Below are 17,939 nucleotides of genomic sequence, written 5' to 3' on the forward strand. Positions count from 1 at the left end.
GGTGTGGGATGTGCACAGGGACAGCAAACACCCAGGCACCCTTGAACCTACAGAGCCAGCACCTGCTGCATGTTGCTCCCATGGCATTTACAGACTCAGGTCCCTGGGGTTTCTCTTCTCGGGAATAAACATGCTTGTTTCTATCAGTTTCAGTTTTCCCACACCATCCCTTGGTGCTGGTGAAGTACACAGGTCCCTCTGGGGCACATTAACAACTCTGGATGACATGACTTGGGCTGGGTTCCAGCCCCTTCTCTGTGGTGTGACTTGTCTGAGTCACTTAATCTTCCTGGGGTTCCTTGATGCTAAAACGGGCACAGTAATGAGGGTAGTGTGGAGCCTTCCATTTGCTGTGAGGATCAGATGGCTGCTGGACATAGTGGAGGTTTGTTACTGTGAGGGGCTGTGCACATGCCCCACCCTGCCACCAGATGCAGGGGCAGCAGGGTCCGGCAGGGGCGTGTGATTCAGGGGTTGTGGCTGCTGTGACCCACTTATTCCCCTGGAGGGCAGGTACTTCAGGGTGCCCTGGATGCAATTCTGCTTCCCCTATTCTGTCCTCTCCACAGACTGTTATTGACTCGTTGAGGAATTCTGTCCGACCCGCTGTAGAGACTCTAAAATGAGGGACAGCTTTTGGAAGCTTCCTGTTGTGTCATCCTTTGCCTGAGACATGAACAGTCCAGAAAGGTCTCCCCAGCACAGGGAATGCCAGGAACTAAAACCCCTGTGGTTACCCATTGAGAAGATAGGGTCCTGCCATAGACACCTCTGCTCAGGGAAGCCTCAGCCTGCCGGGGTCCAGTCTTCTCCCATCTACCATGGATCAGCCACCTAGGGGGGATCAGCCACCTAGGGGGGACCAGCGGCTTCTCCTTGTGGGGAGGCTGTGCACAGAGGGCGATTGAGTCAGGAGCCAGGGCAGCATTGTCCTCCCACCTCAACAGGAGATGGGCAGTGCCAACTGCTCGTTAGTGGGCCAGTTACGAGCATGCAAGAACTCCAGGGGGAGGAGGGGAGGGTGACAGAGAGGTCTGGGGGACCGAGAAGAACTGAGGCCTTTAGACCAAGGAGGCAGCCTAGTGCAGGTGGACTGGTCCTGAAGGCCGGGATTGGTTTCAGGAAATCACTAGGCAGCCAGCTGAGAACCCGAGCAGGACTCAGCCTGAGGGATAGGCCCGCTAGAACCAGAGTGTGGTTGGGATCTCTGCGTGGCCTACCCTTTAGGATCAGGCCCATTGTAGGGAGACTCAGGAGACATCCAAGAATGACAAGGTGGAATGACAGCGGGGCTGCTGGGTCCCATCAACACTCATGTGGCCCCAGGTCTGGGCGTCTGGCAGACCCTGCTGACCTTGGAGCTGTTCCCTACGTCCTGCCAGGCCTGAGCAGGGCTGGGGCTTCCAGGGACCCGACTGTAGGATGGGGCTGTCACCTTCAAGGTACCCCGAGCGGCCCTGTCTTCCTCCCTTCATCTGCACTTTACTTTGGATTTGGACACATCTCTACAGGGGCTGGGCCTTGGAGGGGTGTTCTAGAACATAATGTCCAAGCCACCCTCTAAAATTATCATGCTCGAGCTACTAATGATAACAATAATTATGCTTGTGGTGAAATTAACATTTCTAATGCATTCTTAGAAAACATTGCTGTTTTAATGGGCTTGTAACATACAATTTAGTTAAAAACTGAGCTTGCGGGCTTCCCTGGTGGCACAGTAGTTGAGAGTCCGCCTGCTGATGCAGGGGACACGGGTTCGTGCCCTGGTCCGGGAAGATCCCGCATGCCGCGGAGCGGCTGGGCCCGTGAGCCATGGCCGCTGAGCCTGCGCATCCGGAGCCTGTGCTCCGCAACGGGAGAGGCCACAGCAGTGAGAGGCCCGTGTACCGCAAAAAAAAAAAAAACAAAACACAAAAAACTGAGCTTGCTCAGCAGAAGCAGCTACAAGATGTACCCTAGCCAGCCCTGGCCTGGTGGCAGCCCCATTCCCTCCCCCAGAAAATGTCAAGAGGAGTCACTGCACGGTGACTTCTTGGGTTAGGGTTGGGGGCGCACTCTGATGCCTTCAGAGGTTAAGTGGGCAGCAAGGGCGGCAGGCCAGGCAGCGGGCCCCTGTGTCCTGTTTCCAGGCATGGCTGTCACTCCACAGCTCAGTGTAAACTCCCCTCCCCCTCTACAATGACTCCATTTCTTTATTTCTCAGACAAGCTGGCTATTCTAGGTTTTAACATGAAATCTCCAAATTTTGAAATACTGTCAACCAAATAAGGTATTTAAAAAACACCACATGGCCCTAACAGGCACCCCCATGGTCTGGTTTTGCTCAGGGACCACCTGTCAGTGACCCCTGGCTTGACAGGGGCAGGGGGTAACATCCAGCCTCTTCCCTGGGAAGAGCTTTTTATGGAAATTACCATCTTTCTGCTTCCCAAGGTGGTTCTGAAGGTGAGCTGTCCCTGGTTGTTGAAAATGCAAAGAAATAAATGTGTAAAAATAGAGTAGCAATTCCTCAAACCCACTGTCAGGTTTAAGTAGCTGATGTTTCCCCTGGGAGCAGCAAGGATGGCCCTGAATTACCTCCAGACAGCGCAGCAGAAGGATGAGCTCTGCACTGGCGCTCTCCCTGGAGTGGCCCTGGGCAGTGCCTGCCGTGTGCACGTGTGTGCGTGTGTGTGGAGTGTGTGTGTGCCTGTGCATACTGCGGGGACATGGGGGACTACAGGGCTGGGGTGGGGGCACAAGGACTCCAGGAGGTAAGGAATGCCAGCAGATGCTCAGCCCTGGCACTAGCCCATTCCTCTTTTCTGTGCAGCCCTTCCCCCTCTGCTGCTCCTTCACTTCCACTTTTCCTTCCATAGCCAGGTTGCAGGTTTGTGCCTGAAACCTAACAGACAGCACGTGTAAAGAAGAGAGCTTCTGGCTGGCTGGGGAGCTCTCTCAGTCTTCTGGTCTGTAAAATGGAGGCAATAACACACATCAAAGAGGCCTGTTGTCAGCACTGGATGAGGAGACATACTCGGAGGGCCTGGCTGCCTCACTGTGCCTCCAGAGGAGCCCGTGGAAAAGAGCTTAGGGGACAAGTGAGAAGAATTGTTCTGGAAGACTCTTTGGTGATGTCATGATAACCTGAGGTCCTAGGTCCTTCCCAGGGCAAGAGTCTCTGAGACACATCTGTTCCTCCCCCTACCAGGAGTGCCAAGGAGGGGCAGGACCCTGGGGTCAAGGACCTGGCGTGGACACATAGACCAGAGCAGGGTTGTGAGGGGCTTCCAGAGGCTTTGGCACTGGGACTAATTGGACAATGTGGTCTGTGGCTGCCAGCAATGCTGAAGGTCGGCCTGGCCAGCTCAGCTGCAATCCTGAGAGGTAGGGGCCAGGATTGGTCCATGGTAGGCTCCAGGCCCAGTGGGAAAGTAGAAGGGGATTGAGACAGATGCTGCAGCCCTGCAGATGGTGCAATGACATCCTGGGGTCCTGGGCCTGATGCGATCCAGCCCCTGGCCCCCTCAACTGTGGCCCCTAAGGCCCCATGCCCTAGATGGTCTGCCCCGCTCTGAGCCAGGTGTTTAGCCTGTGGGGGACGGAGTGAGCCCCTGCCAGGCAGACTGTGGGGGAGTTGTCATAAGAGGGGCTCGTCCTGATTCCTGCATGATTCAGTCAGGCAACCTTTCATCTCTTTGGCACTTGGCATCAGGGGCAGGCACAGTTCTGGGGTCGGGGGTCACCCATGGCCTGGCCCCAACCCAGGAGTTGAGTGGGCCGGCCTGGCGCAGAGATGAGGGACCTAGCTCCAACCAGGGACTGAGCAGAAAGTTCCAGAAGAGGAGCTGTCTGAAAAGACACTGTGAAACACATACCACCTGGGCTGGGCCTCAGTTTCCCCGGTTATAAATGGGGAGACCAGCCTGGGAGACCAGCTCTTTGGCACTGGGTGGCCCTTGGGGAGTGTGCGAGTGTGTGAATGAGTGAAAAGAGTCCACCCTGCCCATCCAGCTTCCCACCCTCTCTGTTCACTGCTGGGTGCCAAACCTGGCCTCTGTGATGGCCGAGCTGTGGATTTGCATGCTGCTGGGTCTGAGCTGACTTGGTACATCACTGCTGCCCTCTCTGAACCTCAGTTTGCTCTCCTGTAAAATGGGGACAGAAATGCCCTCGGTTAGGGTGCTGTGATGGTGACAAGCTGATGGCCAAGCTGGCACCCGGCAGGTGCCGAGTTGCATCTGAGTGGGGTTTTGTCCTGCTGCGGTGTCCCTGGTGAGCCTGGGCTGCTGCTACAGGCTTTGTCCTGTCTCCTTCCAGGGATCTTCCCGGGCAGCCTGGACAGCCTCAGCCATGCCCTGGGCATCCTGGAGGAGCGAGTCAACAACTCCAGGCAGAGGGTGCGCAGACATGCTGCCGACGACGACTACAACATCGAGGTCCTGCTGGGGGTGGATGACTCTGTGGTCCAGTTCCACGGGAAGGAGCATGTGCAGAAGTACCTGCTCACCCTCATGAACATTGTGAGTGGGGGTGGGGAGGCAGGGGCAGGGCACTGGGGGTGGGTCTGGGAGGCTAGGGGTGCAGGTGGGCCAGGGCAGCTGTGCTTGCCACGGTTTCCTGGTGGAGCTGGGGGTGAGTGACATGGTCACAGGGAGGCTGTCTGGGTCTACAGGTGAGAAAAGGTGACCCTCCCATCGATTTTGTTGAACCTCAGTTTTCTCCTCTGCAAAGGGCGGGTGGAGGGGGGTGGTTCTGACTTGGCAAGGCTGTTTACATACTAAGGCAGCTTTCCAGAAACTCGTCATTTGTGTACCAATTTTCTTAATTTTTCATCATACCCACATGGTATAGGCTGTGTATTTTCCTGTAAATCAACTGAATTTTTTTAAAACTTAAAATTATTTACAAAGGCAACCTCGCTTTATTGTAAAGGTAACTTAGAAGTGAAATGTAAAGCGATGTTATTCAAATCCAGCTAGACAGTCCTGCCTTCTGCTGGGTCTGCACCACAGCCCGCGATGTTCAAATGGGAGATTAGTGTGTGTTAGAGAGGAGGACAGACAGACCGACAACCATCCGAGGTTTCTCCTTGAGGTAGTTAGAGGAAGTGAAGATGAAAGAGAGCATCCGTTTCTCCCTGTGAGGTTGGGCTCCTTAACTGGGTGACTGGGTGCCAACTAAACCTCCTGTGGCACCACGGGACACCTGCCCTGTCTACCCAATCCTGAGAGATTAAGCTGTTACCCCTCCCCTCATTCCAGCCCCTTCCACCCCAGGAGGTATAGGATGCTGACCTTGTAGAAAATGCAGTTCCTGCCTCTGCCCAGGGTGGTGTGGAGGTCCTGCCCCTCGCTGCCTGGTGCCTCAGTTGAGCCCTGCTGGGAGAATATTAGGGGTTGGAGGGAGATGCAGTGGGCCTGCAACCAGGACACGCTGTGGGCCGAGCACTGTGGGAGGAGTGGATTTGTGGAAGGAAGCCTGGACTTGTAGGGGGCTGGAGGTGGGCAGGGAAGCCCAGGGGATAGGGGGCTCTACAGCAGGCAGGGCTGCTCCCCAGCCTGTCAGTGAACTGGGTCCTCCAGAGGTCCAGCTGGTGGCGAGCAGTGAGGGGGTAGGACATTTACTCCTGGCCTGGTTCTCAGCTCTGCTTCCTGGGCCATGGTGAGCCCCTGGAAATTCAGCTGATCCTTGGGCAAGACCTCCCAGAGCCCTAGTGAAGAGATAGGTCAGGGGCAAGAAGGAGGATATGAATGAGCCAGTCACTGGACCAGGAGTAAACCCCTGCCTGCCGGCCTGTCTTCCTCTCCACCTGCCTTAGGTAAGTCACTGACCCTCTGGAATGCAGCCATCTCATCTGCAAAGCAGGGCCGAAGTCTGTTTGCAGATGTTATTTTACTTTGGAGAGTGTTGTCACACTTAATCTCACTTATTTTTGAAAAGTACCTTTAATATAATAATAGTAATAATAATACCATGATGGCTACAAATATTGAGCTCTTAATATGTGAATCTGTGTGCCAGGCTTGTGCTAGTCACTTATCATGCATTATCTTTGGAAATCTTCACACTAACTCTATAAAATTGGTAGATATAAAATCTTGTCTGCCTTCCCCAAGTATTATACTGCCCTCCAACCCAGTGGACAAAAGGACTGGTTGTGGAATTCGAGAGTCCTGAATCCTGGTAAACTACTTGTTTCTTCACACCGGAATTAGCATATATCCCACAGAGTAAGAGCTCAGTCTCATAAGATGGGTCCCACTTCAAATGCCGAGCTCAACTCCCAGGTTGTCAGCTGTGCTTCTTACCAACCAGCTCCTCAAGTTCAATAATTTGCTAGAACGGTTCACAGAACTCAGGAAACCACTTTACTTACTATCATCGGTTTATTATAAAGCACACAACTGAGGAACAGCTAAATGGAAGAATGCATAGGGCAAGGCATGGGGAAGGTGCATGGAGCTTCCGTGGCCTCTCTGGATGCACCACCATCCCAGCAACTCGATGTGTTCACCAACCTGGAAGCTCTCCAAACTTCATTGTTTAGGGCTTTTATGGAGGTTTTATTTTGCAGGCATGATTGGTGAAATCACTGGCCATGGGTGATTGAACTCAATCTCCAGCTTTTCTCTCCTCCCTGAAAGTTGGGGGTGGGGCTGAAAGTTCCAATTCTCCAATCATACAGTTGGTTCCTCTGGCTACCAGCCCCCATTCTGAACTATCTAGGGGCCCACCAAGAATCGCTTCATTAACATAAACTCAGGTAAGGTTGAAAGGGGCACATTATGAATAACAAAAGATGCTCCTCTCACCCCTATCATTAAGGAAATTACAAGTGTTTCAGGAGGTCTGTGCCAGGAATGAGGGGCAGAGGCCAGATATATATTTCTTATTATTTTGCACCTGGGTTACCCCTGACCCCACCACTACCAGGTATGTCACTGAGAATGGGCTTCAGTCTTCTAAGCCTTGGTTTTCTTATCTTTAAAATGGGCAATAATTTTCATCTTGAGTTGTCGGTGAGGATTAAATGAGATGATGAAGGTGAACGTGCTTTACAGTCTCTAAATAAATGTGGTTTTGCTATCATGACGTTGACAATATTTAGTTTAGCGACAGCAGGTTTAGAATTATTCTTGACAAGTACAGCAAGGACTCTGAGTGTCTTCCTGAGGCTGGTGGATCAAATCCGCCCTTTCCCTGGTGTGGAGGGTCCCTCTGTCGCACACACCTTATGCCCATGAGCTGGTAGGAGGAAGTCTAGAACTTTGTCTTGGTTTTGCCAGTTAACTTCAATTTATTCATTTACACCCCCGTGATCCAACTGTACCTCAATTTTGGATAAGGGTGTGGTTTGGTTAGTTTCTTGAAAAGCATAAGAAATATAAAAATTCTTAAATTGAAACAAATTTGATTATAACAGAAAGGGATTTTAGGAGATGAATCGGAGGAGCTGAGAAAGAGTACTTGGGCCGTGTCTTATTTCCCCTGCTGCATCCTGCAAGTGGTGCTTGTTCCAGGCACAGCAGCTGGTCCTGCAGAGACAGAGGGACTGGTGGACACTCCTGGGCTCAGGGGAGACACGGCAGTGGGGGGTATCTGTACCTCCAACCTGAGCTCCCACAGTAACAGTGCAGTGTGGTTGAGGGAGGTGAGGCCCCCTGCTTGGATCCTGTGTTGCCTTGACAATACCCTCTAAGGCTCAGTGTCTTCATCCAGGGTACATGCATGCCCTGGGAAGAGTCCCTGGGGATGATCTAAGGCACATGAGCTCTTTGGTGGTCTTGGGGAGGAGGGGGATTGAGGAGGCAGGAATATTTGAGAAAAGATGAGCTTCTTTAGCAGTGCTGTCCAATAGAACTTTCTGCATTGCTAGAAATGCTCTAATTCTGCATGTCCAATACAACAGCCACTAGCCACCCTGACCCTTGAGCGCTTGAAATGTGGCGTGTAATTGAAGAACTGAAATTTTAATTTAATTACGTTCCAATAGAATTTAAAACAAATTTTAATTATGAAAATATATATAAAATTTACCATCTTCACTGTTTTTAAGGGAGCAGTTCAGTGACATTAAGTATACTCACATTATTATGTACCCATCACCACCACCCATCTCCAGAACTCTCTTCCTCTTACAAAACTGACACTCTGTACCCGTTAAACAATAACTCCCATTGCTCCCTCTCCCCAGCCCTTGGGAAGCGCCATTCTACTTTCTGCCTGCTGTGCCCTTCCTCTGAACTTGACCAGCACATGGCGCTAAATGGCAGTGTGGGTGGCCCTGGGTGTGGGGGCCTTTAGACCCGGTAGGTGCTGGCCCACCTGAAGCTGCAGCCAGAGCCCCATGTGACCCTACAAGGCCTGGCCAGGGTAGGGCTCCCTCTTCTTGTAAGCGCACAGCTGGTCTTCGGGCTTCCCAGCATTTGGAGCCAAAGCAGCAACGTGCAGGACAGATGTGGCAGCAGCCGGCCCAGCCTGTGCTCCAAATGAGGCATTTGGTCAGCAGTGAGGACAGCCAGGACCAGGATGGAAGTATTCCCAGCTCCCAAGGCTGGGGGCCAGCCCTGGGCGGACAGTCTGTCCCCTGAGGGAGGTCACAGAAGCCCTGGGAGGAGGGTCAGGTGGGGGGTCCCAATGGCAAAAGACCTGGGGAATGTGGGCTCCAAGGAGCAGCAGAGGCCAAGGTGTCGGGCCAGGTGTCGGCGTGGCTCAGCCCTGGCAGCTCTAAGCCAGCTTGGTCTCCCTCATCGTTCAGTTATTCTGCTTGCAGGACTCCCTTTGGGGTCTCTTTGTGGCAGACCCTGGGCTGGGACGTGGGTCCTGGTGTGACACCGACATTTCAGGTTCATCAAATATCCACGTGCTCCCCTCCCTTCCATTTCCCAGCCTCCCTTGCACCTCATTTTTGGGGCTGTGTGGCTAGTTTTAGCTAACAGCCTGTGTGGAAGGAAATGACGTAGGTCACCTCTTGGCCAAGGCAGTTGAGAGCCAGTGTGTCCACTCCCTCTCTCTCTGTCCTACCACAGTGACCTTGGAAGTCACATGTCCCAGTAGCTGCAGCCGCAAAATGGGGCAGGGCCGCCCAACCTGCATAAGCCTGCGATGTGTGCAAGGAAACACACACCAGCCTTTACTGTATTAAGCCACTGAAATGTGGTAGATTCTCTGTTAACTGCAACACAGCCCATCCTATTCTAATACACACAGCTCCTGTCCATACACTACAATCAGCAAATGTTTACTGGGCATCAACTCTATGTCAGCCGTGAAATAGGGCCAATGTGGGGAACAAGGGGCCCAAGTAAGAGGGGAAGTTGGAGGCAAGGAAGGCCCGTCAATAGAGGGACTTGGATGTGACTCTGAGGGCAGTAGGAAATTGCTAGAGGTGCTACTTCCTTCCAACATTAATGGGCAAGGCATTTAATGCCCTTTTTTTCATAGGAAAATGGGAATTAATCCATCCCTCTTTCCACCTCAGACTCTCGAGGGTCAAAAGGGTTGGAAATATTTGCTGAGCATTTCGAGAGAGCCACCTGGATGTAGAAGGGGTCTCATGGTGTTCAGAACCCTCCCACAAACCCATTCAAGCACCTCTTTCGAGGTCCAGTTTCCTTCTTTTCTTCCTCAAGTCTAGAAAAGTAACATTCTTTGTTTATTAAAATATGCTATATTTAACATGTACCGTATACTATTTATGATGGAAAATTAGAATATATTCATATAGGTTTGTGAATGTTTTCTCCTATCAATTATTGCCTAGTACTTCATTTTAATGATGGCATAACATTGCACCACGTGACTGTAGCATACTTTTTAGGTAATTGATTATTTATATGACGCATGTAACAAAATTTATTTCCCTTTTAGATGTTAGTTTGGCCACTAATAGTAATGAATATCATTATAGCTGAAACTATTACTCATCCTTTACTATTTCCTTAAACTAAGTTCCTAAAAGTACAATTCTTGGTCCACAGTTATATGCAGTTTACAGTTTTCTGTGTCAGAAAGCTTTCTGTTCATTTTCACCTATTCATGTTCCATTGAGTAAATGCCCATCTCCTCACCTCTTCACACCACCAAATCCTTTTTAGCTTTGGCAGTTTGATAGCTACAACAGGGATATACTTTTGTTGTAAGTATTTGATGGTAAGGAGGTCCCATTTATATATATATATATATATATATATATATATATTAAAACAGTGATCATCTTATATTTTTATGATTGGCCTATTCATGTTCTTTATTCCACTGGGACTTTAGCTTCTTTTGTGTTCATCTGAAGAACTGTTATATTAAAATAGGTTAATTTTTTGTCTGATGTTTGTGTGGGAAATGTTTTCCCCAGTTTTGTTGTTTGCCTTTTGTTTTATTTTGTTTGGGGTTGGTTTGTTGATGGCTTACATTTTTGTGTGTAGTCATGTCCTGAGATCTTTTCCTCCCTGGTTTTTCCCTTGGGGGCTGTCTTTGGCATTTCATGCCCTCTCCAGAAGTTAATCTTCTTGGAGTTTCTTTCTGGTTGCCCCCAACAGTGACTCCCATGGCCTGTTGTCAGCAGCATCATTTCCCAAACCCCAGCCCTCACTGACCACCTGACGATTCTTGCTGTGCATTCAGCTGCGGCAACCCCACACCCAGAATGTCTCCTGGGTACAAAACTCCCGGGGCCAAGTGCAAACTGAAAATGTGGTTCTCTTATTCAAAGGGCAAGAAAAAGTGTCATAAGAGGTACCTATACAAAGCCTTTTCCTTTCGTATACAGTCTTTCAACTTGTCAAGATTTAAAAATTTTCTATTTATTATCACTCTAAGCGAAGAAAAATTAGGATTTTTAATTATAATCATGCATTTTACCATTCATCTTTATATTGTACAAGGCCTGTTTTAAATGCAGATATTAGAACATTTAACCAGCATGGGGAATCACCAAAATTAAACAGATTTGTACTTTATGGCTTGTGCCCGAAGGGTGCTGCAGGCTTACCAGAAGTTCAGACAAAGCACCAACCAGACTTAAGAAGGTTGGGAGGAGGAAGACAGGCCCCCCAAGGAGTGGAGCCATGAGGGAGCACTCCCTGAGGGCCCCCGGTCCTGGCCAGTGATGCAGGGCGTGCCCCCGGGGCCTGACAGCTGCCTGTCCTGTCTCCCGACAGCTGCCACTGAAAGAACACAGGGCATCTCCCAGCCCCAACCCAGGTCATGCCCTGCCCCAAGATGCCCCAGGGCACATGTGTCCACCTGACCCTCCCTGCACCTGCATGCAGGCCCCTGTAGTGGTCACTGAGTGGGGAGTAGGAAGACAAGAGCCTGTCCTGTGGAAGTGGGACCACGTGTGAGCCAAGGCTTCCCTGTCCCAGCGGATTTCACTCACAAAACACAAATTCAAAGATAAAATAATGAATTTCAAGATGGTAACCACAGAGCGTTAAGCCCAAGTGCAGAGCCCTCCTGGGCGTGGGCCCTGGTCACTCGCCCCTGAACCCAGGAACCTGAGCCTGTGCTTCCTGCCTCAGGCCCCATTCTTATGGCCCATCCCCATCCTCTACTCATCTGGAGTCTCAGCTCAAACCTACCACCGCTCTCAGCTCTCTGCCCAGATGAAGAAAGCTGGTGCCTTCTGAGCACTGAGGCCAGGCTGTGGGCTGAGGCCTCATCCCTTGGGGTCTTCTGCACTGATTTTTACCTCTCATACACCATAGCCTTGAGATTGCTGGCAAACCCAGGATGAGGCCCTGTGTCCTGGGCCCAGGGTCCTTTAACCGGGCCAGAGAAGCTGGGACCCCTTGGGGAAGGCTGCCGGACAGCCTCATCCACATGTTTGAGGGAGGAGGGGTCTCGATCCCACCACCAGTAGGCTGTGAGGATGGAGCGGGGAGCACTGGCAGATGTGCGGCCCCTCCAGCCATGCTGGCTCCTCCAGGGCCCATGCCCCACACTGCTGCTGGGTCCCGCCTTGGTCCCCTACTTAGGTGTGCCTCTCCAGCGCTGGCCACCCCCTGCCACCATCCCGTTTCTGCTCCTCCCAAGTCTTCAACTGTGGCTCATCTTCTGACCTTCACCAGGCTCAGTTCTGAGGACAAGGAACTCCCCCCTGCCCGGGCCGCCCTCTGCACTGGGAACTGCGGTCCTGTTGACCCCTCTTCCTTGGAAACGGGCTTCCTGCCTAGCCTGGAGCTCCCAGGCTGGGAGGCAGTCAACACTCCTGAATGTGCCTGCTGCTGACTCTGATGCCAGCCCTTGAGCTAGTCTGTGCTTTCAAACTCAGTGCTGTGGCAGTGCAAGCCTGGCACCCCAAGGAGCCATGCAGTGACGCAGCCCTCATGTTCGCGGCACCTCCAGTTACCTTGTCAGGCGTGGACAGTGGGTCAGGTGAATGGACAGTGGGTCTGGGCTCAGGTGAATGGGAGGCCAGGGAGGAATGCCTTCGGGGAAGACTCAAGAGCCATTATTAAAGTAATATGTTTACAAATGCACTTTAAAAAGTAAAACCTATTCATGCCAAGACTTCAAGAAATATAAAACTTAGGCACAAGACTAGTGCTTCCTATATGGCTTATAGCATTTAACTAAAGCATTAATTTCAATCCTACACTTCCCTGAGCAACCAAAGGCCTGGGTGGTTGCTCGGGCTCTCAGGATCCATAGAGACCTCGCACTGCTGCCTGACTGAGCTGCTGGTCCGCTTGCACTCCTTCTAGATGTGAGACAGGCCAGTGTGTTGGGTGATGACCTGCCCCAGAAGACGGCTCTTTGCTCGTGGGAGCACGTCCTCTCAGCAGGCCTGCCAGAGGCTGCTGAGGCCACGGTACAGATGTGAGGTGTCTCCCCCTAAAGTGCCACTTTTTCTGAATGGCAAGCATTTTAAAACATCAATTTTATATGAAAGTAAACTGGGACATATTACTGAGTTAAAGCAAAATTCGCCTGAATTTTTCAAGATAAACTGGAGCATCTAAAGCAGGGTTGCCAAAACTATAGCCCAAATCCGGCCCATCATCTGTTTTTGAAAATAAAGTTTTATTGGGACATGGCCATGCCATTCATTTATGAATTGTCTATGGCTGCTTTTGTACTACAATGGTGGAGCTAAGTAGTTGGGACAGAGACCATACGGCCCACAAAACTACTATCTGGGTCTCAAGAAGTATTCTCTCTCAGGGTGTAAAGAAATCTTCTACTTGCTTAGGGCTCACCTTGAGCTGTGGCCCCAGCGCTTTATAGTTGCATTTGCCTCCCACTGTTGTCCGTGCACACGGGCATACGTGTTAGGGAAGCACTGGGTGTAGAATGAGGACCAGCTTTGGAGTCAGAAGCAGTTGCATCCTAATCCTGGCTTTTACCTACCTGGCAAAGTTCCCGCCTTGCCCTCAACTTGGTTTCTTCATCTTTAAACCTCCCGCACACTCTGATCCATAAAGACTGGCACACTCACACCCGGGTACCCCCCGGAGATAAGCTCCCTCTCTCCCTCTTCAGGCCTCTGAGCCCCGGCAGCTAGAGCAACCCTTTCTTGCTGGCCATTGCAGGAACCTCACACGTGAGCTGAGCTCCACCCTCTGCCTGCTCAGACCCCAGCCCACCCCCACCCCAGCTTTGCCAGCTGAATGGGTCTGTGAGGTCACTTTGGGGATTCTTTTTAAAGCAACTGAGTGAGCATTTTAAAACAACATAGTAAGAGGAGCAAGATTTCTGGGCCAGCAGATCTGCCCCTCCCACCTGGGCTAATTGCTCATGTTCTGGAAGAGTTTCTGCCCCCACCCCCACCCCAAGCATCTCTTCTGTCAGGGGCAGACACACTCCTTAGGCTCATGGAGAACATGAGATCCAAAGGGGCTTCTGAGCTTTCAGAGCCGAGGCCATACCCTTTGACCCTTCCTAGTGTGGGATCAGTCCTCTGTACAGTATGTTCTTAAACATTTTTTGTTGAATGATTTCTGTCTGTGCCAGGATTCAGATATTTTCCCTCTTTTCTTTTCTAATTTAATCCAGAAATTGGCCTGGGCTCACCAAAGCCTTGCCAGGATTTGCAAACAATCAGAGGCACATGGGCTCCAGTTCTCATCAACTTCCAAGAATGCTGGGGACACGTGGTGATGGTGGGGAAGGCAGTGACAGGACAGGAATGTTTTCTGCTCTCTCGGTGGTGATCTCGTGAACTGGCCACAGAGCTGCAAACCCGCCAGGGGGAAAGCACAGACCCAAGTCCCATTTACGTGTCTCTGGCTCTGGTTCCTGGGGAAGAGAAAAACATCTCTGAAACTGGACACTAAAACTTGGTTCCCTTAAGCTGAAGGGAAGCAAGCAGTGCTCCTGGGGCAAGAGAGACACATTTGGGTTTGGGCCTGGCTGTAGCAAAGGATGTGAGGATGCGGAGAAAAAGTTCCCACTGTCATACGGCAGCTCCCCAGGCCCCAGGGTCTGCTGGTGCTGTGGCCACAGCCGGACGTTCCTGACACTGTTCCTGTTCCTCATGCTTGTCCCGCTGGCCTGAGAGCATGGCCCTGTGTACCACCAGAAAGTATGACTATCAGGGCCAGCAGTGTGTGAAGCTGATACAGTACTTAGAAGAGGGCAGCGCTCTCAGGTGCTGACAGGAGCCAGGCAGAAAGCCTAGTCAGGGTGTCCAGGCTGTGGACAATAGGGAGTGGTGGAGACTGGGGCGACAGGAGAGGCTACACCTCTGGAGATCCCCTCCTGGGTTCCATTCACTTGTGGTCATTTAGGAATAAACAGGCACACTCTTGTGAGCTCCCCACCCCACCCCACCGAGAAGCTGGAAATCCAGCTTTTACAGGAAATCTAATTACTTTTCAACGTTGGCAACAAATTGAAATTAAGACCTCACACTGCACTAGTGAATCAGAACATGACTGGCCGATCAGAGGTTGGATTGTTCCTTCAGGCCTAGAAGAAAGGAAGCGACTGCCTGCCCTGCCCTGCTGTATGCCGTGATGGGGGATAATTAGTGCCACCTCCTAGGGCTGTTGTGAGCATGGCTTGAGTTAAACACCAGAAAAGTGCTTAGTGGCACTCTGGGCACATGGAGAGCATGCCTCAAGTGTGAGCTGTCCCCGGTCATGTATTTGCTCCTTGGGCGCTCTCAGAACCCTGGTCTAAATGGGCCCCACTCTGGGCACTGGGGTGTAGAAGCAGGCAGTCGTGTTCCTATGCTCAGAGAGATTGGAACACGGGAGCAGTGGGGAGCAGGGCAAGGAATACGTAATTTCATCCTGGTTAATATGCCTGCTGATCATGCAAGTACCACAAGGTCACAGGGAAGGATGCCCCAGATGAGGGCCCCTTGCGCTGCACCTAATGCAGAGGCAGAGTTGACCAGGAGGGGAGCATGGTGTAAAGGCTCAGCGACATCTCCACATCACAGTGCAAGATTGGGCCCGACTGGAGTGTAGGGTGCTTGGGGAGAGGCAGGAATGAGGTTGGCAAAGCCTTCTGTGCCAGGCTAAGGGGCTTGGGATCCACCAACATACTGTCAGGGGAGTCATGAGTTTGCTTTGGAGTCTAAAGAGACAGAAGCATCTCTCTTAGGGAGTTTGGGGTTCATGCCTTTTACTATTGGAAATGCCTCTCCCTATGGCCTAAGAGGCTGAGTTTTCACACATGCTGGCCCCAGGCAAGGAGGCACTTATATGATGGCTCTACGTTGCCCCGGTGGCCCTGTGAGGTTCCCTTTCCTGGGTAAGGTCACTGAGGCTCAGAGAGGCTGGGTGGCACAGGTAGGGTGTGGAAGATGAGACTCCCATATCTGTGTGGCCTGGGTGCGAGTCCTCTCCCCGCTGCCCACGGCCCCGTCTTTACCATCTATGACTCTCCTGGCTCTTCCCCTTGGCTTCTTCATCTGTTGTGTCTTCCTGTTCTCTCTAGGGTTTGCTCACCTACCCACCCACTCATTCACTTAGTGCATGTCTCTAGAACACCTGCTATGTGCCAGACAACAGTTCTAGGTGCTGAGAATGTCGTGTTAGCAGGCCTGAGGCCCTGCCTGCATGAAGTCACATTCCAATGGGGACGGGGGTGGACAGTAGATGCCCCCTCCTCCCAGGGATGGTGATGCAAGTGGAGAACGTTCTGCTGGGGGAGCCGAGGCCTGTCCTTACCTCTGCCTCTTCTTCCCTGAAGTGTGCAGCACTCTCCTGCCCCCTGGACTCCCCCACACCTCCCTCCCCACTCTGGGAGGCCCCCTGACAGCTGATGAGGGAAACCTCAGAGCAGCCTGTCCTTGGCCTCCCTGGGGAGCTGGCAGTTTTCAAAGCAGGAGTGAGAGTCCCCTCCGAACGAGGAGGGCTGGGTAGTGTCACTCCTTGGTGACAGCTCTGGGCAGCTGCAGAGCTTGTCTCCCGCAAGCTCCAGCAAAGTGACAGCCGAGCCAGAAGAGCAGAGAGCACCACTTCCCATCTGGCTGTCCCTCCCATCCAGGTTCCTCCTTGGCTGCCCCCTGTGCTGCAGGAGTTGTAGCTGAGTGACCCTTGAGTTCTCCTCCACTGCCCAGGGGGCCCTTTGTTGGCATGTCTCAGGGGGGTTAGGGGTTCACACAAAGATGCCAGAAATTTAATGTCAGATTCAGAGGGTCTACTTACCTGGTTCTGCATGTTCAGCACCTGGCGACGAGCCAGGCACAGAGTAGGTGTTGAGGAAATGTCTTGTGAATAAACAAATCAATGAGTAAATGAATTCTCATAGAGTGACTGTGGTCCCACCGACTCCCATAAAAAATAGGCTCTATCTGGGACTTCCCTGGTGCTCCAGTGTGTAAGGCTCCGTGCTCCCAATGCAGGGGGCCCGGGTTCAGTCCCCGGTCAGGGAACTAGATCCCACGTGCATGCTACAACTAAGAGCCCACATGCTGCAACTAAAAGATCCCGCATGCTGCAACTCAGACCCAGTGCAGCCAAAATAATAAATAAATAAATATTTTTTAAAAAAATAGGCTTTATCTGTCCGTGGAAAAGAAGTACCAGTAGCATAAGTGTTCTTGTCCCTTCTTCCTTGATGCTCAAGGCTGTTTGTCTCCACCATAGATGCTGGAAGTTTGAATCACCAGGTTGTAGGAATGTACAGTTTTAATTTCAGCAGATTTGCCAAATTGCTCCCCAGAGCCCTTTGCCCTGGTTCCCATGCATGCTCACATGGGTGAATCTCCCAGTTTCTCTGAACCTCTGTTCCCCAGTAGGTAAACAGGGGTAGTAATGCTCACTTGCAGGGTGCAGGAGGTGAAAGGTAGTGCTGTGAGGAGGCACCTGGCACAGGTCTGGGAAGGTCAGAGCTGACCAACGAGGTGCAGCCGTTGTTCCTTCATCCACGACATCTGCCAAACCAGCCCAGCTCTTGTCCTCGAGAAGCTTGGCTCTCTTGGGGACACACTGGCTTGCCTTAGCACAGCCAGAAGGACAAGGGCCTGGCTGGGGAGGTCAGAGCCGAGGTGAGCCTTGAGCTGATTGACCACAAGTTGGCACTTCCGAAGTGGACAAGGTGGGGAGGGTGCAATTCTGTGTAGACCTTCAGCGTGTCCCGGGAATGGGAGGCCTGGAGTGGGACAGACATGGGGGTGCAGGGCAGGGAGGCCTCGGAGGGTAGAGCTGGCCAGAACGGGGGGGAGCTTGGATTGATCCTGAAGCTTTGGGAGCCAGCTGGGTTCTACGCATTGAGGATGCAACAGCTAAGGATGCAGAAGAGCCCCCAGCTCTCAGTGGGCACAGACAGGTCCAGTGGAGGGAGGTGGCAATTAGCAGACTAACAAACAAATGAAGGGATATGAGGCCGTGATGGTGCAGCAGAAGGAACGGCCTGGAGGATCCTCGAGCTGCATCCAGGTGAGCCCAGCAAGCTCTGGGGGGACGTCCACTGTACACGCAGAGTGAGTGGGAGGCAGCCAGCTGCGGGGGTGGGGCAGTCCTCATGCCCCTCGCCACCTGAGCCTAGCAATGAGACGGGCC

General features: G+C 51.9%; 1 protein-coding gene across 1 annotated transcript in view; it reads left to right on the top strand.

Annotated features, from left to right (window-relative positions):
• The window catches only part of ADAMTS2 (ADAM metallopeptidase with thrombospondin type 1 motif 2), a 242,715-nt gene that overhangs the window by 146,430 nt on the left and 78,346 nt on the right, over positions 1–17,939 (top strand). The window contains exon 4 of the mRNA XM_065873613.1: positions 4,300–4,502. Coding sequence (XP_065729685.1) covers positions 4,300–4,502 — 203 coding nt within the window. The remainder of the gene's footprint in view (positions 1–4,299; positions 4,503–17,939) is intronic.

Source organism: Phocoena phocoena, chromosome 3, assembly GCF_963924675.1.
Source record: "Phocoena phocoena chromosome 3, mPhoPho1.1, whole genome shotgun sequence".
Classification (NCBI taxonomy): domain Eukaryota; kingdom Metazoa; phylum Chordata; class Mammalia; order Artiodactyla; family Phocoenidae; genus Phocoena; species Phocoena phocoena.